The sequence below is a fragment of the Oncorhynchus masou genome, chromosome 7, assembly GCF_036934945.1.
Source record: "Oncorhynchus masou masou isolate Uvic2021 chromosome 7, UVic_Omas_1.1, whole genome shotgun sequence".
In the NCBI taxonomy this organism is placed as follows: domain Eukaryota; kingdom Metazoa; phylum Chordata; class Actinopteri; order Salmoniformes; family Salmonidae; genus Oncorhynchus; species Oncorhynchus masou.
In genome coordinates this window covers 10,709,928-10,733,522 of record NC_088218.1, presented here as the reverse complement: position 1 = coordinate 10,733,522, position 23,595 = coordinate 10,709,928, and the positions used below count along the sequence as shown (strand labels likewise).

Sequence of the window (23,595 nt, the reverse complement as noted above, 5' to 3'; positions counted from 1 at the left end):
TGGATAGATATTGCATACACAACACAACCCATCCACACCACCCATCCACAACCCAACCCATCCACAACCCATCCCATCCACAACCCAACCCATCCACAACCCATTCCACAACCCCACAGTCACTCAGTCACACAAGAAGAGCAATGTCCATTAGGATGTAGAGCAACATCATTCCTAAACACCAGATTTATTCATACTGGGTCCATAATCACACTACAGTTCCCATCAGCCACTGGGCTCCAGGCCAACAGTTGGGTTCCCAGGTAACGGTTGGATTGGAGCGTTTGTGTTTTGGCTATTCAACCAAAGGTACGGGAGGGAGTAGTCCGGGAAAACTGAAGAATAGCGGGATGTGTCCTTTCCTGGACCCGCCCCTTCTGATCCACTGCAATGCATCACGGGCCACAGTCTACTTGTGACCTGGGTAAAAACAAAAACAGAGAAAGAGTTTAATACCACCAGGCCACATAGGAGGGGATGTTTCGCTATAAATGCCAGGGATTGAAACTACAGGGTAATGTCATGCAATTGATGCAAGCTGGTAGTATCGCTAAGTCTTGGAAGGAAGAGCTAGCAGGTGCTATGGTGTTACTGCAGGAGAAACGATCAGGTAAAGCATGTGATTGTTGCAGTAGGTTGGGAGAGCTAGCTAGTCAGTCTAATTTTGTTAGCGCAAAGGATACAGATTAACCATAAACACACTTCACTACTTTATCCCTCAGATCAACTAAAAGCTAGTCTGTATGATAGAGTACACACACACACAGTTCAGTCAAATTCATTCATCCTTGTTCATACAAAGTACATGTTTCACACACACACTTCCTCTCTCATGCACTGTTAGCACATCCACACTAAAGCGGACACTGACCTGCGATGTATTTTGCTCCAATTAACATGAACATGCTACCCAGAATGTAAAAGCCCAGTGGGACACTACTGAAGATACTAGTTTCACCTGGACGATGTCCAAACCCAGGTCCAATTCAAGCCAGACAGGAGAGAGAGAGACAGTGGGACACAGAATTACCACCTCTGGGTACAGCTTGACCAGCCTGTTCCAAGCCCTTTATTTCTACTGTCTTGCCAACTCCTACGGTTATTGGCGTGATGATGACCATAAGAGTTGGCAAGACAGCACAAACAGGCCTGGGACCAGGCTACAGCTCAACAACAACATCGCCACTCTAGATTACAATTTCTTGGACTTTTTCAGTTTAGAAGTTGTGTTTTTAGGAATTGGAACAGCCACCCAGTCTGTCACTGTATTCATTAGGGGCGCCACTGTTCCGCCTTACTGTCCCATGTTGTTTTACACGGTGCTATTATGGAGCAGCCTACATTAAACCAGTATTGAAGTGGAGAACAGTCCCTACCATTTCCATTAGAGATGGGTTCAGTGGTTTCCCAGTTCATGGCTCTCTGTACGGCCTTCTTCCAGCGAGCATATCGAAACTCACTCTCTACAGAACACGAGAGAGAGGGGGAGAACACGAGAGAGAGAACACGAGAGAGGGGAAGAACACGAGAGCAAGACAGAAATAAATACATCATCCCATTTATTCACATGGGCACAACAGCAAACATTTTGCAGTTTGCTGGGTTCATGTATATTGTCCTTACCATAGGCTCCCTGACCTCCAGGGTTCATAGAGAGACAGAGAGACAGATATATTTACCTGTCTCTGTTCAAACAAATAGGAACAGCTAGCATTGAGATAAGGTAACAGGTGTCCCTTACCTCCAGAATTGAGACAAATACTTTTGACCTACAGTACCAGTCAACCTTGGACACACCTACTCATTCCAGGGTTTTTCTTTATTTTAACTATTTTCTAAAGTGTAGAATAAGTGAAGACGTCAAAATTATGAAACACATATGGAATCATGTAGTTACCAAAAACAAAAAAGTGTTAAACAAATCAAAATATATATGTTATATTTCAGATTCTTCAATGAAGCCACCCTTTGCACAGCTTTGCATTCTCTCAACCAGCTTCATGAGGTAGTCACCTGGAATGCATTTCAATTAACAGGTGTGCCTTGTTAAAAGTACATTTGTGGATTGTTTTCCTCAATGCGTTTGAGCAAATCAGTTGTGGTATACAGAAGATAGCCCTATTTGGTAAAAGATCAAGTCCATATTATGGCAAGAACAGCTCAAATATGAGAAACAGTCCATCACAGGGCTCCCGAGTAGCTCAGTGGTCTAAGGCACTGCATCTCAGTGCTTGAGGCATCACTACAGACCCTGGTTCGATTCCAGGCTCTATCACAACCGGCCGTGATTGGGAGTACCATAGGGTGGTGCACAATTGGCCCAGCATCGTCCAGGTTTGACCGAGCTAGGCAGTCATTGTAAATAAGAAAGTGTTCTTAACTGACTTGCCTAGTCAAATAAAGGTTAAATATTATTATTATTTAAATCATTACTTTATGGCATGAAGGTCAGTCAATCCGGAACATTTAAAGAACTTTGAAAGTTTCTTCAAGTGCAGTCACAAAAACCCATCAAGCGCTATGATGAAATTGGCTCTCATGAGGACCGCCACAGGAAAGAAAGACCCAGAGTTAACTCTGCTGCAGAGGATAAGTTCATTGGAGTTAACTGCACCTCAGATTGCAGCCCAAATAAATGCTTCAGAGTTCAAGTAACAGACATCTCAACATCAACAGTTCAGAGGAGACTGCGTGAATCAGGCCCTCATGATCAAATTGCTGCGAAGAAGCCACTACTAAAGGACACCACTAAGAAGAAGAGACTTGCTTGGGCCAAGAAACACAAGCAATGGACATTAGACTGGTGGAAATCTGTGCTTTGGTCTGATGAGTCCAAATGTGAGATTTTTGGTTCAAACTGCCGTGTCTTTGTGAGACGCAAAATAGGTGAACGGATGATCTCCATATGTGTTGTTCCCACCGTGAAGCAGGAGGTGTGATGGTGCTTTGCTGCTGACACGGTGATTTATTTAGAATTCAAGGCACACAACCAGCATGGTTTACCACACCATTCTGAAGCGAGACGCCATCCCATCTGGTTTGCGCTTAGTGGGACTATCATTTGTTTTTCAACAGGACAATGACCCAACACACCTCCAGGCTGTGTAAGGGCAAGAAGGGGAGTGATGAGTGCTGCATTAGATGACTTGGCCTCCACAATCACCCGACCTCAACCTAATTGAGATGGTTTGGACGAGTGATGAGTTGGACTGCAGAGTAAAGGAAAAGCAGCCAACAAGTGCTCAGCATATGTGGGATCTCCTTCAAGTTGGAAAAGCATTCCAGGTGAAGCTGGTTGATAAAAAAGCCAAGAGTGTGCAAAGCTGTCATACTTTGAATATAAAATATATTTTGATTTGTTTAACACTTTTTTGGTTAACACATGGAATCATGTAGTATTTCATAGATTGTCTTCACTATTTATTTTTACTGTTTTCTACATTTTAAAATAATAAAGACCCTTAAATGAGTAGGTGTGTCCAAACGTTTGACTGTTACTGTAGGTCAGTGTTCAAACAAATAGGAACTGCTAGTATTGAAATAAGGTAACAGTGCTTTACATGTCTTTACCTTCAGGGTTGATTTGTGGCTCAAACTTCTCAGAGGTGACCTCACTGAGGTCCTCAGGACGCAGGCTCCAGACACTGACCCCCTCTGCTGCCCCCGCAGCCATGGCCGCCCCCAGGGCAGTGGTCTCAGGCATGGAGGGCTTCACTACAAACACATTCTTACTCATCATTGTGGATATTAACATAAACATAGTTTGTGTGAAAGAGAGAGCGAGCGAAAGACAGGCTTATAGAGACAAAGAAACAGAGAGAGAGAGACTCTAACCAACGGGGATGCAGAGTATATCAGCTTGCAGCTGCATCAGTAGTCTGTTGGAGGTCATGCCCCCGTCCACCTGGAGCTGGGTCAGAGGGATGCCACTGTCCTGGTTCATCGCATCCAGGATCTCTCGAGTCTGGAAACAGACAGCTTCCAATGCAGCGAAGGCCAGGTGACTCTTGTTAGTGAACTGAGTCAGACCACAGATTATCCTGTGTATGAGAGCGAGATATTTTACACTTCTTGATTTAACGTTCCTTCTTTACTAAATGCAAGGGAAAGAGAATGGGCTCATTTAAAGACTAGTACTCACCCTCGTGCACTGGGCTCCCAGTAGGGAGCGTACAGACCAGAGAACGCCGGGACAAAGTAACAACCGTACGACGTGCCCACTGAAGCCGCCAGTTTCTCTGAGGATGAAGGAAATGAGAAGGAGAGGCATGGAGACGAGAGGCATGGAGACGAGAGGCAGAGTTATCATGAGGTGTTCTGGAACACACCCCTCTATTAGTGTTGTGAAGGACTTCCCCTTACCCAGCTCTGTGGAAGTCTGAATGATCCCCAGGTTGTCCTTCAGCCAGCGAACCACAGCCCCCGCTATGGCCACTGAGCCCTGGCAACGACCAATCATAGACCAGTAGGGGAATTAAGGACCAATCAGAAAATAGAACTGACAACAGACCGATCAGGTCAGATATGAATGCATAATAGTGCAGTACAAGTTTAATCTATGATCCATGCCTACCTCTAGCGCGTAGCAGGCAGGTTTGTCTCGACCGAGTTTGTAGGCCACCGTGGTTAGTAGGCCATGGTCCGACATGACAGGCTGCAAGAGATAACAGTGAAACAGAACTTTCAAAAGACAGGCAAATGCCTGTCTAGGCTGAGTGATGTCACAGATGAATGTTCCACATCTTAAATTATTTTTTACTTTTTTTAAAGATGATTTGGAAGAAAATCACCTTGGCTCCAGTGTTTCTGAGTAGAAAGCAGCCAGTTCCATATCTGAAAGATAATCATACCTGGTCACTGACGTTTGTCACAGATAAATATCTCAAAACCATCTTACAGTACATCCCAAATATATGGTTATCACCAGCTATGAAAACCTTATGGAGAGAAGTCTTACGTGTTTTTGGCCTGCCCTTCCTGAAAGCACATCTGTCCAACGAGAGCAGCCGATTGGTCCCCAAGACACTGTAAACAAAGACCGTTCAGATTGGTGGGAACAGGTGCCAATTACTCCTCATAACATCAGGAAATGTAATAAGAGACCTTGAACAGAGTAAGACAGGATGTTTCAAAACCTACCCCTGAGATGGGTATGCCACTAAGAGAGCCCGATTTCTGTCAAAGAAACAAAAACGTGTTAGAAAAATGAACCAGCTTCACAGCGTAAAATTCTGGCCAATTCTTACCACAAGACCCAGCAAAGAAAGACTCTTCCCTGTATGAAACGCCATGTCAGTTTGATGTTTCAAGCTGCTGTAGAAGTGTTGCTTGTGTACAGACAGACTGTAGAAGTGTTTTACTCTACAGTACGGTGCTATAGCCAACAGAAGTTCACGATACAGCCAATCAAAGAGCATGAAGGAGACAGACGAATGCAGTTGTCTTGGAGACAAATGGTAAGGCACACAAGTCAAATATCTTCACTCCCATTGAACTCACTGTAACCCTCAATCACCAAAAGGGGCTAGGGTTCGAAATGGAACGGAGACGACCGAAATGGAACGGAGTGGAAGAGTGAAGAGATTTACAGAACAGCTTGTAGAAACATGTCAACAGGATGAGGAGCAGCCAGACAGGAAGTGGACAGCAGCCCACTGAACACCTGGGCAAGGTGTGGGGCATTGCAGTAAGGTGTAGGGCGGCATCATCCACAGTAGCAGAGCGGCATGCCACGACAGGAAGCACACACCCATCCAGTACATTTCCAATCTGATCCAGAACGGTTTGGTGGATGTCTGTCTGTTTCAGTCAGACCTGACTACTCAAGATGTGTTCTACAAATACACTACAAAAGCATGTGGACACCTGCTCATCTAACATCTCATTCCAAAACCATGGGTATTGATATGGAGTTGGTCCCCTTCACTGGAACTAGGGGTCATAGCACGACCCATGAAAAACAGCCCCAGAACATTATTCCTCCTCCACCAAACTTTACAGTTTGCACTATTTATTTTTACCTTTATTTAACCAGGCAAGTCAGTTAAGAACAAATTCTTATTTTCAATGACGGCCTAGGAACAGTGGGTTGTTCAGGGGCAGAACGACAGATTTGTACCTTGTCAGCTCGGGGGTTTGTTTTGAACTTGCAACCTTCCGGTTACTAGTCCAACGCTCTAACCACTAAGCTACCCTGCCTATTGGGGTAGGTAGAGTTCACCTGGCATCCACCAAACCCAGATTCATCCTTCGGACTGCCAGATGGTGAAGCGTGATTCACGCGTTTCCACTGCTCCAGAGTCCAATGGTGGCGAGCTTTACACCACTCCAGCAGACGCTTGGTATTGAGCATGGTGATCTTAAGCTTGTGTGTGGCTGCTCGGCCATGGAAACCCATTTCATGAAGCTCCCAACAAACACTTATTGTGCTGACGTTGCTTCCAGAGGCAGTTAGGAACTCAGTAGTGAGTGTTGCAACTGAGGACAGACAAAAACAATTTTTTACACGCTTCAGCACTCGAGGGTCCCGTTCTGTGAGCTTGTGTGGTCTACCATTTTGCGGCCAAGCCATTATTGCTCCGAGACAGTTCCTCTTCACAATAACAGCACTTACAGTTGACCAGGGCAGAAATTTGACGAACTGACTTGTTGGAAAGGTGGCATCCTATGACAGTGCCATGTTGAAGGTCACTGAGCTCTTCAGTAAGGCCCTTCTGCTGCCAATGTTTGTCTATGGAAATTGCATGGCTGCGTGCTCAATTTTATACACCTGTCAGCAACGGGTGTGGCTGAACTAGCCGATTCCACCAATTTGAAGGGGTGTCCACATACTCGTGTGTGTATATATATATATATATATATATATAGTGTGTACCATGAAAATCTGTTTCACCCAAACCTTTAAAATGCTTTATATCCTATACAATAAAAAGGGGGGGGGGGGTCAATATAAGTACATTTAGGGTGAGGCGTAACTCCCTAAAAATAAATCTATTTGTCTCAAAGCCTTCAAAAGTCTTGCTCAACACATCTGACTGTTGTCTTCTCAATGGCTTGGAAATGCACCTTTGGATGGTTCAGTCACTGACACAGAAGCAAGATGACTGGGGATCACATTCTGACAGAGCATTAACACTGATGAGGACGTCGATGAAGACCCCAATACTCACCAGGCTAGAACATATTTTCTATAGACAACAGGGACACACACAAAAGAATGCTTGTGACAACACCTCAAGCAAGTACAGACTATGAAAAACAGACTAAATGCCCTACGAATGTGATTCATAAATGCTTATGATTGGATAGAAGTACAGCTAAGCACAGGTTGTTACATAATAATCATAAGCATGTTGAATAGACAGAGCAACACTTCATAACTCACCTTCTCCCAACCCACAGACATTCACACAGACAATGGGGACTTACCATTAAGCCATAGATTTCTGAGGAACTCCTCACTTTTGGGAGAATCTCCATTGGAATATCAAAATACCTGGAAGAACGTGTCAAAAACAAGTGTCAATACACAGAAGATATGGTTTGTCTCACTGAATGGACATGTAGGAGGGAGTACACCATGTAGTGGACGTTCTCCTACTTGCAAAGCTCTGGGTCCCAGTCCAGGGTGTGGATGTTAAACAGCATGGTCCTGCTGGCGTTGGTCACGTCTGTGCAGTGGACTCCCCCACTCTTCCCCCCTGTCAGACACTGTGGGGGGCAAACAGACACCCATCAGACACTGTGGGGGGGGGGGGGGGGGGCAAAAACACAGACACTGTGGGGGGGGCAAAACACAGACACTGTGGGGGGGAAGCAAACAGACACTGTTCAGACACTCGGGGGGGGGGGGGGGCACAGACAATACTGGACACATGTAAGATCTAGTCAGAAACAGAGGACAACTTGTCTTGGAGTAGGCAGATTGGTAAGGATAGGAAAGGCCCACCATGGCACTCACACACAGACATCATAAACCCCATCTAAAGAGGTGTCCCTCCTACCCAGATGAGCCAGGAGTCGACGGTGCCGAACATGGCTCTGTGTGTCAGGACTGCCTCAGCGACCTCGTCCACATTATCCATCAGCCAGCGAAGCTTCACAGCACTGAAGTACGTACTGATTGGGAGACCAGTCTTGTGCTGAGCAGAGAGGGGGGACAATTATAACACATACCTCAGAGACGTAGAACTGAGCTTATTCTTTTGTTTTACTTCAGATAGTTGGAATAGTTGGATTGTTTCTTGGACATTTGCCTTTGACGTCCGGGTAAAGTAGGCCTGATAAAACATGACTGTCTGCAGTCGGTGTTCCCCGGCGTCTCACCTTCAAATGGTTCTTGTTCCTCCCAGGTGTCTTGTTGATCAGACGCTCCACGGTCGACTGGGTCCGCAGGTCCAGCCACACTGCACACAACCAACACAACCTGGGTCTTTACAAATCCTTCCAGGGCTTAGATGATGGCTTTATAGGTCATGAGGAAAGAGATGAACACAGGCACATATTCATATCTCACCGATAGCATTGTAGAGGGGCTCGCCTGTCTCTTTGTCCCAAACCAACGTGGTCTCTCTCTGATTGGTCACTCCAATGGCTAGAAACGTTCACGTTTGGTGAGTGAAAGTGACAGTCTGTAATATGAGGAAGCGTTTGCGTGGGTGTGTTCAGTATGTGGTGTGTGTGTTTTACCTTTGATGTTGGAGATGTCAATATTGAGCTGGGTGAGTTTCTCACAGGTTCTCTCCATACACTCATACACAGACTGCAGGATCTCTTTGGGATCCTCCTCCACCCACCTAAACAGAGGGTTAAAGGTCAGAGGTTAATAGATCTCAGAGGTTACGAGTCACACAGTTTGAATGGAACTAATAGGGGATTTGTAGAGGCAACACAGCTGCATGTACCGACCCTTCCTTGGGGAAACTCTGGTTGATTTCAACCTGGTGGTGACTGAGGAGCTCGGCTGTTTTAGCATTGAAAACCTGGGGATGAGAAGAGAGAACAGGAGTGAACATCTGGACCAAAGCATCTCTGCTACCTAAACCGCAGAGTGGAACTGAAAAACAACACAGATGAATACAGGAGAGACTGACGACAACAGGAGAGACAGACGACGACAGGAGAGACAGACGACAACAGGAGAGACAGCACAGAGTTATGATGTATCAGTTGTGGGAGAAGAGAGGACAGCATTAAGGGAGACGGGACAGACAGCTCCATGCCCCATCACAGTAGTATCCTCAACAGCAGACACCTCTCCAGGAAATGTGACAACAATAACACAGATAGCTCTTTAACAGATCAAAGTGTCCTTGTTAGTCATTAGCTTTCACACACACCCATCTCTCCTTTCCTGCCTTCCTTTCAGAGGGCTAGGGAAACATTTTGAGATTTTAGGGGTGACCCATCAGTCAACCTGTCCATTTTGGTCCAAACTGGCTTCCGTAGGACACAACAGCTGGTTTCAATGTGGGGTAAGAAGATGCTAAAGGGGAATAGCAGCAGGGGGAGGATGGGGACAGAGTGAGGGAGAGTCCCTCCAAGCCTAATGTTACACAAACTTCAGGCACTGGAGGATGTGCTGGTCTGCACAATGAATGAATTACAGACTCAGCATTTCTATGGCGGCTCCACATTAGAACAGGATAGTCCTATCAACAAAAGGCTGGCATGTGTGTGTGTGTTCAGGCTTTCACTCCAGCCATCAGGTTCATGTGCTTAGTGTTTAATCAAGTGTTTCTGCAGGAGAAAGAGCCTACAACCACACCAGCCATTTGGAGATTTAGGCCTAATGGCTGTAACAACCGAGATTGGACACCACCCTTACAAAATTTACAAGCCGAAATGACGTCCAAGAGGAAGACAGTAATTTAGTCAATTAGCTAGGAAAATTGAATGAACTGTCCCTTAGTTAGTCCCACTACAGTCCTGCGTGTTCATGCATGAATGAACGATTACTAAACAACAAATCTGCAGAAAGCACAAACATTCCGTCGATGGGACTAGAATAGTGTACGGCTATATAGGTTACATTAAAAAAGCTAATCGGAGAGTTATAACGAAATCAACCGGGTGTCTAACTAGGTTATTTAAAGGACATTCACCGTTAGGCAAGAAGACCCATTGAATGCGACTGCGGGAGTTGTAACTCACCAGGAACCGCGTCGAGCTCGTACCCTGGTCAATGGCAGCAACGAGTGGCCCCAGCATTACCCTGCTCGAAGACGCAGCCATTCTACTGTTCATGTGCCCTGTGTCCTTGCGGTGGTCGAGGCTAGCACTGGACTGTACCTGGTTTTCTTTTGCCGCTGCCTGTAGCTCGCTGCTGACACTTAAGCTCACAGAGACGCATGCGTGAGACTGCTTCTGATGACGCAGAAGCACCAAACATTGCTATCTGGGATCCTTGGGACGTCCCTACCCTTTTACCTAACCATAACGCTTACCTACAGTAACCATTTTAAATATCAACGTCAATGGACGTCCCAAGGATTCCAGATAGCACAGACCAAACCAATGCGCAGGGATAGGGCGCGCATAGCCAATGGCGTGAGGGATTGGCGTTTCCTTTAACAGCTCGTCAGAAGCGTCTTCGAATAGACCAATCAGATTTGGAGGCACGTCCAAACTAATTTGGGTAGATATATCAGAGTGGAATTTATGGTCTATTTAGCTACTGCCTCCAAAATAAATTGATTTCATGAATGATTGTGTAAGACTTCTGAAAAAGGCATTATTTATTTGCATTCAAATGTCCTTATGATAAAAAATGAACACCAATTCAATTGAGAGATTATTCATCACACCCACTAAAGATTATAATTACATTAAAAAAATAAACTGTCGTGAGATTACGCTTTTTAGTACTTAATTTGACCACTAGATGGTGCAGTAGTATTGCTGTACTGTTAGATTGGCGGCGTTCAAAAATGATCTTCCACAAGTCAAGAGCCTAATGTAACAGTGCACATTGCCTCCTGACAAACAAAATGATTTAAAATACTATATTAAGTGCAAACATGAATTAATAAATATTAGTGCTAAAATCCTACATTGAGTAAAACAATATACTGTACATGCTGACATCTGTGATGATCAAATGTTGATCTGGAACTGTATATAAAACGTGCCTTGTAAATTCATTTCAGACCCTACAAAGTACATGAAACAGTTGTAGAATTGTAGCACATGTTTCATTTGTGTAATTTAATATCTAAAAAGACAATTACATTGCACAAAAACACCCACATGATGCAGTCAAGTTAACAACAGGCTCCTAGGCCCACCTGTGTGGTTACATATGATACATGTAGATTTCACAGATTTGTTTGGGAGCTGCCACCAGAATGACTCTTCTTTCCTAGTGCAACTGTCTAGGTCACATCTAGAGGACGAGAACTTCTGTTAGTTATGCTAAGATGAGTCTTTCCCTGCGCTCATATCTCCCCAACGTTACACACCCAACCTCATCTGTCGCTCTGCTCTTCTAACTACAGAACCATCAAACTCCAATGCTCCACTGTTCTACTAACTACAGAACCATCAAACTGCAATGCTCCACTGTTCTACTAACTACAGAACCATCTAACTGCAATGCTCCACTGTTCTACTAACTACAGAACCATCAAACTGCAATGCTCCACTGTTCTACTAACTACAGAACCATCCAACTGCAATGCCCCAGTGCTCTACAATCTTTCTGTACAGATGTAGGATCTTTATTTGAGACAGTTTGCTACAGCAGGAAAATAATTATAAGGGCAACAGGAAATGTAAATTATTATATGAATTATAATTAATGGACATTTTTGTAGGGTTTGATACAGTACAATTTTTGTAAGGGAAAATCAAGTCTGAAATTTCAAAGTGGAAATTACAAATTTCAGAAGCCCTTTTAAACCTCAGATACACTACAAGCTTGTATTTCCTGCTACGCGGGAGCATTCCTGCAAAAACAGGATGATCAAATTAAAATCCAACATCTGTATGCTTCTCTGAGTCAGTCATCCAGCCAGCCAGTCAGTCACTCAGTCTTCATCACTATCCCCGTAGTCGTCCCTGGTGCTGGTCTGAGAGCAGACGTGTACACAGACCCCACAGCAGAGTAGCAGGAGCAGCACGGTGTGGCTGAGCGTCAACACAAACACAGCAAATAGGTACAGAGACTTCCTGCAGTAGTCCTGTGGCTGGTGGAAGGGTGTGATGAAGTTAGGCAGGAACACAGAGAACACCCAGTAGTTCCCCAGGAGGAACCAGACGAACAGGAACAGGCTGAGGATGACGTGCACGTAGTACTTGTTTGCGTTCTGTCTCCATGGATACTCGTCGGGATCGTCGTCGCCGATAACGACCGACTTGGAGATGAGCGACCTCATGTGGGTGGTGTCGTACAGGAGCAGCGTGACCTGGAAGGTTCAGGGTCAGAGGTCGTGGGTCAGATTGGGGTGAACACTAGAGCGACAGTGCCTGCCTTCCTTACATATTGTTTTGCACTGTCTATCATTTTTACAGCCTGGAAGAGTTTGGAATCTGTTCTACTTTCCTGTTTCCACATTACAACCTCTGATCTGGAACACAACCATTACCTTTACACTGCCAACAACCCCACCCACCAGCAGGTACAGAGGAATCATTGGCTGAACAGGGCAGTCGTCTATAGACTTCACACCTGCAGGGGTTAAACATCATCAACAGTTCATTAGTTTACCAACATAACTCAATAGGACAAATACAGTACCAAAACCAATACGTGCATCTCCCCAGACCCCCCCTGTCTCAGTCCCCTGTATCTATGTTGTAATAGTCTATGTACCGGGGGGGCTAGTGTCAGTCTGTCCTATCTGGTGTAATGTCCTGTCTTATCTGGGCCCCTGTGATATTAAGTGTGCTCCCTCTAATTCCCCCATCTCTCTCTCCCCTCCTGGAGGTTCTGAGCCCTATAGGGCCATGCCTCAGGAATATCTGGCCTGACAACTACTGGCTGTCAGGCCCCAGTCCACCTGGTCATGCTGCTGAGTTTCTGCTTGTTCTGGACCTGCTGCTTCGCCCCTCTCCCTCTCTGTCTCTCTCTCTCTCTGTCTCTCTCTGTCTCTCTCTCCCGCTCTACCGCACATGCGGTCTCGATTTGAGCCTTTCTAGAGATTTTCCTAGCCCACTCAATGGGATGAAATGGCAGCCATATTGGTCAGGGACAAATCTCTGAATGCTCAGCTATGAAAAGCCAAATTACATTTACTCCTGAGGTGCTGACTTTTTGCACCCTCTATAACCACTGATTATTATTTGACCTGGCTGGTCATCTATGAACATTTGAACATCTTGAAGAACGATCTGGCCTTAATGGCCACGTTCTCTTATAATCTCCTACTAGTACAGCCAGAAGTGGACTGACTGGCCACCCCTCAGAGCCTGGTTCCTCTCTAGCTTTCTTCCTAGGTTCCCAGCCTTTCTAGGGAGATTTTCCTAGCCCACAAAGTTCCACAATGGGATGAAAATGGCAGCCATATTGGTCAGGGACAAATCCAACCCAGTCTAATGTGAATGAATGGCAGCCATATTGGACAGGGAGAAATCCAACCCAGTCTAACGTGAATGAATGGCAGCCATATTGGTCAGGGAGAAATCCAACCCAGTCTAATGTGAATGAATGACAGCCATATTGGACAGGGAGAAATCCAACCCAGTCTAATGTGAATGAATGGCAGCCATATTGGTCAGGGAGAAATCCAACCCAGTCTAATGTGAATGAATGGCAGCCATATTGGTCAGGGAGAAATCCAACCCAGTCTCATGTGAATGAATGACAGCCATATTGGACAGGGAGAAATCCAACCCAGTCTAATGTGAATGAATGGCAGCCATATTGGACAGGGAGAAATCCAACCCAGTCTCATGTGAATGAATGACAGCCATATTGGACAGGGAGAAATCCAACCCAGTCTAATGTGAATGAATGGCAGCCATATTGGACAGGGAGAAATCCAACCCAGTCTCATGTGAATGAATGACAGCCATATTGGACAGGGAGAAATCCAACCCAGTCTCATGTGAATGAATGACAGCCATATTGGTCAGGGAGAAATCCAACCCAGTCTAATGTGAATGAATGGCAGCCATATTGGTCAGGGAGAAATCCAACCCAGTCTAATGTGAATGAATGGCAGCCATATTGGACAGGGAGAAATCCAACCCAGTCTCATGTGAATGAATGGCAGCCATATTGGACAGGGAGAAATCCAACCCAGTCTCATGTGAATGAATGACAGCCATATTGGACAGGGAGTAATCCAACCCAGTCTCATGTGAATGAATGGCAGCCATATTGGACAGGGAGAAATCCAACCCAGTCTCATGTGAATGAATGGCAGCCATATTGGACAGGGAGAAATCCAACCCAGTTTCATGTGAATGAATGACAGCCATATTGGACAGGGAGTAATCCAACCCAGTCTCATGTGAATGAATGACAGCCATATTGGACAGGGAGTAATCCAACCCAGTCTCATGTGAATGAATGACAGCCATATTGGACAGGGAGAAATCCAATCCAGTCTCATGTGAATGAATGGCAGCCATATTGGACAGGGAGAAATCCAACCCAGTCTAATGTGAATGAATGGCAGCCATATTGGTCAGGGAGAAATCCAACCCAGTCTAATGTGAATGAATGGCAGCCATATTGGTCAGGGAGAAATCCAACCCAGTCTAATGTGAATGAATAGCAGCCATATTGGACAGGGAGAAATCCAACCCAGTCTAATGTGAATGAATGGCAGCCATATTGGTCAGGGAGAAATCCAACCCAGTCTAATGTGAATGAATGGCAGCCATATTGGACAGGGAGAAATCCCACCCAGTCTAATGTGAATGAATGGCAGCCATATTGGACAGGGAGAAATCCCACCCAGTCTAATGTGAATGAATGGCAGCCATATTGGACAGGGAGAAATCCCACCCAGTCTAATGTGAATGAATGGCAGCCATATTGGACAGGGAGAAATCCAACCCAGTCTAATGTGAATGAATGGCAGCCATATTGGACAGGGAGAAATCCCACCCAGTCTAATGTGAATGAATGGCAGCCATATTGGACAGGGAGAAATCCAACCCAGTCTAATGTGAATGAATGGCAGCCATATTGGACAGGGAGAAATCCAACCCAGTCTAATGTGAATGAATGGCAGCCATATTGGAGAACTTGTCCGTGTAGACCAATTTGGGTTTCCAATCTCTCCAAAAGAATGTGGTGATCGATGGTATCAAAAGCAGCACTAGGTCTAGGTCATTTACCACCTTCACAAGCCTCACGGGTTTAATGTGAATGAATGGCAGCCATATTGGACAGAGAGAAATCCCACCCAGTCTAATGTGAATGAATGGCAGCCATATTGGACAGAGAGAAATCCAACCCAGTCTAATGTGAATGAATGGCAGCCATATTGGACAGGGAGAAATCCAACCCAGTTTAATGTGAATGAAGGGCAGCCATATTGGTCAGGGAGAAATCCCACCCAGTCTAATTGGAATGAATGGCAGTAGAGGCATAATCCTGATTTTACTTATGCAGGAAAATAAAAGTGAAGGCATGTGATATTTCAGAAATTGTGTAATATAAATTAATGATTGTCATCCTCAAATATTGTCATATGTATATTATAATAGGCCTGTGCTAAGGAATCTAAGCTGCAGGAAGGTCTCCTACAACTTTGGGCCAATTTTATTTTTTTTTTTTCATTTTAGGCTCAAGCAAAGCTTGTCATATTACCACATCTGATTATCCAATTTATATTCTACTGTGTTTTGTATTTTTCCGGGTTTTGTGTTTGGAATGGCACAGTGACTATTGCATCATCCTGACAATGCTACTATGACCTCACTTATGACAGGACTTTTCAAAATTATAATTGTCATTAATAATTATTGCGTCATCGTTTATCCATGATGACGTAACTCCCGCCCCCCTCCGGCCCTATAAAAGGGACCCCCGGCACATCTCAAAGTCATTCATAGTCTTATCTATCAATCACTATGCCCAGAAGACGCAGAGCCAGCCGTCGTATCCGCAGGCGCCGTCGCCCCAGGGTGTCCCGGCGTCGCAGGAGAGGAGGCCGCAGGAGGCGTTAGACAGGCCGGGTAACCTACCTGAACTAACCGCTCCCTACCGGTTCTCCCTCCAGACTCGACCACTGGTAGTGCAGAGATGTTAAAAGTCTGCTTAAATAAAAGATGGGCGTTTAACTAAAACTGTTACGACCGTCTTTTTATTATTAGATTGGTTTAGAGTTTTTTAGTCAGTATAGAGTTAAATAAGTAGATTAGGATAACAAAATATTGAGACATTGTAATCATTGTATCTGTCCCTGACAATTAAATGTAGACCTAACAATGTAGGCGATTTATTTAAAACGTTGACACATTGGATCCCTTACCTCCCGTAAGAACTTGATTCAATGCAATTCCCCCTTCCTCCAAATAAAACATGTGTATATCTGTTCAGCTTTTTGGTTTCTGGATATACCAATATTCTTAAACCGTTAGGCGCAAGAGGAGAGTTGGCAAGGAGGAGAAAGGGGAGACGTTAAGAAAGTTGGCAAGGGGGAGACCTTAGATTCCTCACATACTTGCTTATTGTCCGTTCGGCTGCACGAAATAAAAACGAGCGCTTCCAACTAACAATTGGAAGGGTTACAACAATTATTAGCATATGGTTGTTTTATTATTTCCCCGGTTTTTGAAATGGCACCGTTACTACGAGAGATGATGCTGTCATCAAGCATCGATCTGTAGAATGACTAGTTGGCCTTAATCATAATGCTCATTGACTGGACATTCCAAAGTACTATGGCAATTATGCATCACAATACTCATATTCATTTTACAACATGCAGCAATCCACATAGGTCTAAGTATTAACTGCGCTGCTGGTTTATAGTCTAGGGCGGGCCCATGCGTAAAATATTCAACATACTATCTTATCGCCCGCTGCCCTGTTATACCCAACTCATAAACTAACCTTCAACACCTTTCAAACAATGTTGTCAAATATAGCAAGGAATATAATGCGTCATATAGCCCAAGCACTAGGCCTAAAACATAGGAAACAAACGTGAGCTGGTAGATAAAGTGGAGAGGTAGAAAGTAGGCATACTTCGTCCATGCTTGGATGTGGTTGCATCTGTGACAGCTACAAATTCTGTCTGGTCACTTCACTCAATACTGTCTATTTTGGGGGCAGCTAAAACTATAATTTGGTTTTACAGTTACAGTTACAGTTACATCCTAATTCCTGGATAAAATGGTTTGCCCTGCCCCTGTATAGTCCCTGTGGGGGTCGGAGTAGCCTAGCTGGAGAGGGTAGAAAGAGAAAAACATCTAGAATTAGGCTACACAACATTTCAAAATGTAGAGAACCTTTTGGCAAACTCCAAGCAGGCTGTCATGTGCATTTTACTGAGGAGTGGCTTCCGTCTGTCCACTCTACCATAAATGCCTGATTGGTGGAATGCTGCAGAAATGGTTGTCCTTCTGGAAAGTTCTCCCATCTCCACAGAGGAACTCTGGACTCCTGTCAGATCGACCATTGGGTTCTTAGTCACCTCCCTGACCAATTGACCCTCCTCCCCCTTTTGCTCAGTTTGGCCGGGCGGCCAGCTCTAGGAAGAGTCTTGGTGGTTCCAAACTTCTTCCATTTAAGAATGATGGAGGCCACTGTGTTTTTGGGGTCCTTCAATGCTGCAGACATTTTTTGGTACCCTTCCCCAGATCTGTGTCTCGACAAAATCCTGTCTTGGAGCTCTACGGCAAATTCCCTCGACCTCATGGCTTGTTTTTTGCTCTCAACAGTGGGACTTTATATAGACTGGTGTGTGCCTTTTCTAAATCATGTCCAATCAATTGAATTTGCCACAGGTGGACTCCAATCAAGCTGTAGAAACATCTCAAGGATGATCAATGGAAACATGATGCATCTGAGCTTAATTTTGAAGTCTCATAGCAAAAGGTCTGAATAGTTAAGTATATTTTAGTTTTTTATGTTGAATAAACTTGCAAAAATGTCTAAAAACCTGTTTTAGCTTTGTCATGTGCAGTAGATTGATGAGTTTTTTTATTTGATAAAGAATGTTTAGAGTAAGGCTGTAACGTAACAAAATGTGGGAGAAGTCAAGGGATCTGAAAATGAAGGCACTGTATATATAACATAACATAACGTGTGTTCATGGTAGGCCAACAATACATTTTAAAGAGAAAGCAGGTGACATGATCCCATGGAAATAGGCCTATGGGAGTTGTTTAAATGCTCTGGAGTTGAGAATATTGGTATATCCAGAGACCAAAAAGATCAACATATAAACACATGTTTGATTTGTAGGAGGGGGAATTGCATTAAATCTAATTAATCATTTAAATGATGATACAGTCCATAAGGACGGGTGCCATTAGTAATTATAACTTTAGTTTATACTGGTTTTATACCAATTTTCTGTATAAGTATCCTCTAAATTATAAGTAAACAATCCATAAAATGTCAACATTTTTGGTTTTCTCAGAAAGCTGTTAATGCAATGATATGATGCAATATCAGAACTTGTTGCATTTACCACTTGTCTAAGTCCTACAGTATCATCAACTGATTTCAGCCAGTGTGGCTGTGGATTGACTGTGTTGTTTGAATGGAGTGTTGGCATATTGGCATTTAATTTGAAACATTCCTCTAAAACTGTCTGGCTATCTAGTGTTGATAAATTCTTCATTTCTTTTAACACATTATCTTACTACGCTGGCTGACCAACTCCCTGACCAAAATGGCTGACCTTAATCCCATCAATCATAAGGTTCATGTCCATTCTAGTATGGTCATTTATAATTACATGGTCTTACCTACAAACGCCATGGTGAGAGGAACGGCAAGAAAGAACAGAAGTCCCACCACAAAGTAGGCTAGAGAAAAAGAAACCGTTATAAATCTGTCCAGAAGAATACATGCAAAGCATTAACCATCAAACAAGTATGTAGCTTTTTTCCTGTTGTTGTGTTTTTCCATGTTAATAAGTGGCCTCCTCTGTATGCACTTTGACTGCTGCAAAATGAATTCCTCTTGATGACATGAACATCTTCTGAATCTTATTAAACTACCATTACCACTATCCAGTGTTGTTGTAGGCCTACTCCAGATGAGTCCGGTCTCGAGACCACATATTGAGTGTCTTGGTCTTGTCTCGGTCTCGGATACATTTTAACTCTGTCTTGACTTAGACTCAGAAACCAGTGGTGTAAAAACATCAAAACTCATAATTATCGCCCCCTTCAGTCAACGCATAAAACCACTTCGCTGGGCCAGATATCCACACTCCTTCATGACACATGTTTTATAGCATATTAAAACCAGTCTCGATTTGCTCCGGTCTTGTTCTTCACTAGGATTTGTCCCCTCGCCCCCGTCCCAGTCTCGGTCTTGACTCAGTCTCGATTTGCTCCGGTCTTGTTCTTCACTAGGATTCGTCCCCTCGCCCCCGTCCCAGTCTCGGTCTTGACTCAGTCTCGATTTGCTCCGGTCTTGGTCTTGACTCGGACTGGCTTTCAGTCTTGATTTGTGATCTTCGAACACTGACAGTCTTGATCGGTCCCCTTCGTCCCCTCGCCCCCGTCCCAGTCCCTCCAGTCTGAGTCCATCCTAAAGAGACAGCCTCTGGTACTTAGCAGGATTTAACAGATTTAGCCTCTGGTACTTAGCAGGATTTAACAGATTTAGCCTCTGGTACTTAGCAGGACTTAACAGAGTCTATTATTTAGAGGGAAAGTACCCATATCTGAAGTGCCAATAAATTGATCATCAACTCTATTTTAATATATAATATATGCCATTTAGCAGATGCTTTTATCCAAAGCGACTGACAGTCATGCGCGCATTCTGTACATTCTTTACATATGGTTGGTCGCTGGAATCACTATCATGGCGTTGCGAGTGCAGCTACAGAGGATCCACATTATCCACATTATCCATGATATTCCACAGTGCAATTCAGTTCCTTCATGTTAATGAATGTTTTTGAATAGATTGTGTGTGTTTGTGTATGTGACTCACTCACCATTACTGGCCATCTTAGACAGACAGTGATGACATGTCTTCGCCACACCAGTCATGATGAATTCTGCACAGGTCACTGTAAAGAATTTTATAATAGCTGTACATTATAGGAAGATGCTTAGGTGTGGAAAAGACATACTAACTGTTACTTAAGAACACCTGTAATTACGAAAGTACAACGCTTGATGTTTTGCTTCAGCTTGAGATTAAGGATCAGTGTCGACACATTACAACTATTAAGAGGTCAATTGTACAAGCCTGAGTGTTGAACTATACTGATGGGGTGTTTACGGACATATTCAATCAATCCTTATCCCAGTCTGCTGTTCCCACATGCTCCAAGAGGGCCACCCTACCTGACACCCTAGACCCACTCCAATTTGCTTACCGCCCCAATAGGTCCACAAACGACGCAATCGCAACCACACTGAACACTTCCCTAACCCATCTGGACAAGAGGAATACCTATGTGAGAATGCTGTTCATCGACTACAGCTCAGCATTTAACACCATAGTACCCCCCAAACTCGTCATCAAGCTTGAGACCCAGGGTCTCGACCCCGCCCTGTGCAACAGGGTACTGAACTTCCTGACGGGCCGCCCCCAGGTGGTGAGGGTAGGTGACAACATATTCACCCCGCTGATCCTCAACAGTGGGGCCCCACAAGGGTGCGTTCTGAGCCCTCTCCTGTACTCCATGTTCACCCTTCTACTGCGGGCCATGCACGCCTCCAACTCAATCATCAAGTTTGCGGATGACACCACAGTGGTAGGTTTGATGAACCACAACGACGAGACGACCTACAGGGAGGAGGTGAGGGCCCTCGGTGTGTGGTGTCAGGAAAATAACCTCACACTCAACGTCAACAAAGGAGATGATTGTGGACTTCAGGAAACAGCAGAGGGAGCACCCCCCTATCCGCATCGACGGGACAGTAGTGGAGAGGGTAGTAAGTTAAGTTCCTCGGCGTACACATCACGGACAAATTGAATTGGTCCACCCACACAGACAGCGTTGTGAAGAAGGCGCAGCAGCGCCTCTTCAACCTCAGGAGGCTGAAGAAATTCAGCTTGTCACCAAAAGCACTCACAAACTTCGACAGATGCACAATCGAGAGCATCCCGTCAGGCTGTATCACCGCCTGGTACGGCAACTGCTCAGCCCACAACTGTAAGGCTCTCCAGAGGGTAGTGAGGTTTGCACAACGCATCACCGGGGGCAAATTACCTGCCCTCCAGGGCACCTACACCACCCGATGTCACATGAAGGCCATAAAGATCATCAAGGACAACAACCACTCGAGCCACTGCCTGTTCACCCCGCTATCATCCAGAAGGCGAGGTCAGTACAGGTGCATCAAAGCAGGGACCGAGAGACTGAAAACAAGCTTCTATCTCAAGGCAATCAGACTGTTAAACAGCCACCACTAACATTGAGTGGCTGATGCCAACATGCTGACTCAACTCCAGCCACTTTAATAATGGAAATTGATGTAATAAATGTATCACTAGCCACTTTAAACAAGCTCTCTTAATATAATGTTTACATACCCTACATTACTCATCTCATATGTATATACTGTACTCGATACCATCTACTGCATCTTGCCTATGCCGTTCTGTACCATCACTCATTCATATCTTTATGTACATATTCTTTATCCCTTTACACTTGTGTGTATAAGGTAGTAGTTGTGGAATTGTTAGGTTAGATTACTCGTTGGTTATTACTGCATTGTCGGAACTAGAAGCACAAGCATTTCGCTACACTCGCATTAAAATCTGCTAACCATGTGTATGTGACAAATAAAATGTGATTTGGTAACAGATAAATAAAGGGAACTTAGCCAGTTTCTGTTGATGCCATGTTCCAGTCTTACTTCTGCTAGCACATGATAGAAATAAGAGGAAGAAGGATTGGGAAACTAACTGCCAATAACACAATAAACTGAACTCCGCCCAGCGGAGTGAAAATTCTGGGCTTATATGGTGTTAAAGTTAAGGGACATCAGCCTGGGCGGGGTGAACTATAGTAGGGGATAAAAAGGCAAAACACCATCTTCAGAACTGAGTGTCTTGCTTGCAAATTGCGGTAAGTGTAAACTCCGGGTTGCAATCTTTATTCAACAAAACCTCTGATCAAAGAAGTTTTCCTGTGGTCTCCAGTGTGCACAGGGCAGAATTCCCTTACAGTCACCTACAACCTAATATCCACCCGAACATTATTTTGCATCCACACTGACCAGAAAACAGAGCGAGAGCGTACTGGAAACCTGGTAACCATGCACATCCAATTGAAATAAGCGCAAAGGCTATATCGAATGACCTGGATGGTCAATTATGTCAACGCAGAGACAAAAAGGTTAACCTACTGTTTAGATAGAATTAAAAAGAATGTTCTCCACAAATACGTGTTAATAATATAAAAACTCCACCAGTTCACAATTACTTACCTTCTGGCCTTCCTGAAATAGTCTGGACAACGTGTGGAAAGTTCCGTTTTTAATCAGTGCACAACAAAACAAGTGGAACTCGGAGACGGTTTCAGTTGAGCATCTTCTGTGAAACTGTATTCTTGAGCCCCTCTCCTTTATCAGGGAGAGTCTCGCCCTCCCACGTCCCCGCAGAGTAGTTTATTAAAACAACTGCATGGGCGAGTGCAATGTTTTCATGAATAGGAGGAATATTGTCCAAATACGTTTCTCTGAATCTTGCGCCTAAAATCCTGTTTTTTCATCTCGCAGGATACCTACAGCAGCCCACCCACCCCACCCACAGCTGCCCACCCCCCCACCCACCCCCCCCACAGCAGCCCACCCACCCCCACAGCTGCCCACCCACCCCCCACAGCAGCCCACCCACCCCCACAGCTGCCCACCCCCACCCACCCCCACCCACAGCCCACCCACCACCCACAGCTGCCCACCCACCCCCCACAGCAGCCCACCCACCCCCACAGCTGCCCACCCACCACCCACAGCGGCCCACCCACCCCCACAGCTGCCCACCTACCCCCCACAGCAGCCCACCCACCACCCACAGCAGCCCACCCACCACCCACAGCTGCCCACCCACCAGTTAAAACAGTTATGTAACATAATTTAGAAATAGACATACAGGTTTAATAGCAGAAGAAGTCTTCTCAGTTTACTGAATGGAAGATGAGCGCATTTTGTGGACCTCATTATCAAGCAACGTAGACAGTGATTGGTAACCCCACTCCCTTACCCTGAACTTTGTAAAGATGAGGGGAAAAATAACATCAGTTCTCAATAACAGTTCTCTCATGTAAGTCAAATGACAGACAGTTGAGGAAGTCACTGCAGACTATTGAGATGCACCCTAAGGGACTACTTCAGGGGTGTAACCTATTCCTTGTCCTCACCATCTACTACCACTAGTGTGAAGACATGACAGGCCATGCAACATGAATGATCCATTCTCTTCCTGACACAGAATGATGTGTATCTTCAGCTCTGAAGATGTAGCAAACGTCTTTCCGATGAGGTTCT

General features: G+C 44.8%; 2 protein-coding genes across 8 annotated transcripts; both read right to left on the bottom strand.

The window, feature by feature from the left end:
- Positions 1 to 158: 158 nt before the first annotated feature.
- On the bottom strand, positions 159 to 10,481 carry gk (glycerol kinase). Of its 3 annotated transcripts, XM_064970377.1 has the most exons (21): positions 10,153 to 10,481; positions 8,908 to 8,981; positions 8,689 to 8,795; positions 8,516 to 8,593; positions 8,326 to 8,405; positions 8,004 to 8,141; positions 7,601 to 7,710; positions 7,429 to 7,495; positions 7,170 to 7,187; positions 5,140 to 5,175; positions 4,958 to 5,025; positions 4,791 to 4,833; positions 4,574 to 4,654; positions 4,363 to 4,441; positions 4,142 to 4,238; positions 3,835 to 4,040; positions 3,571 to 3,714; positions 1,624 to 1,638; positions 1,377 to 1,463; positions 872 to 958; positions 159 to 420 (listed from the first exon to the last, which is right to left on the bottom strand). In XM_064970377.1, the coding sequence occupies exons 1-21, from the start codon at positions 10,243 to 10,245 to the stop codon at positions 410 to 412; spliced, it is 1,719 nt and encodes a 572-aa protein (XP_064826449.1). In that variant the 5' UTR covers positions 10,246 to 10,481; the 3' UTR covers positions 159 to 409. The 3 variants fall into 3 exon arrangements, with proteins under 3 accessions (XP_064826449.1, XP_064826450.1, XP_064826451.1); XM_064970378.1 differs by lacking the exon at positions 1,624 to 1,638 and having other exon boundaries at positions 10,153 to 10,480; XM_064970379.1 differs by lacking the exons at positions 1,624 to 1,638; positions 7,170 to 7,187 and having other exon boundaries at positions 10,153 to 10,480.
- Positions 10,482 to 10,724: 243 nt separating this feature from the next.
- Positions 10,725 to 22,808, bottom strand: LOC135543249 (transmembrane protein 272-like). 5 transcript variants are annotated; one of them, XM_064970380.1, is made up of 5 exons: positions 22,537 to 22,808; positions 20,085 to 20,159; positions 18,877 to 18,936; positions 12,585 to 12,667; positions 10,725 to 12,404 (listed from the first exon to the last, which is right to left on the bottom strand). In XM_064970380.1, the coding sequence occupies exons 2-5, from the start codon at positions 20,137 to 20,139 to the stop codon at positions 12,027 to 12,029; spliced, it is 576 nt and encodes a 191-aa protein (XP_064826452.1). In that variant the 5' UTR covers positions 20,140 to 20,159; positions 22,537 to 22,808; the 3' UTR covers positions 10,725 to 12,026. The 5 variants fall into 5 exon arrangements, with proteins under 5 accessions (XP_064826452.1, XP_064826456.1, XP_064826454.1 ...); XM_064970384.1 differs by lacking the exons at positions 18,877 to 18,936; positions 20,085 to 20,159 and having other exon boundaries at positions 22,537 to 22,800; XM_064970382.1 differs by lacking the exons at positions 18,877 to 18,936; positions 20,085 to 20,159; positions 22,537 to 22,808 and adding an exon at positions 16,428 to 18,870.
- Between the last annotated feature and the right edge of the window lie 787 nt (positions 22,809 to 23,595).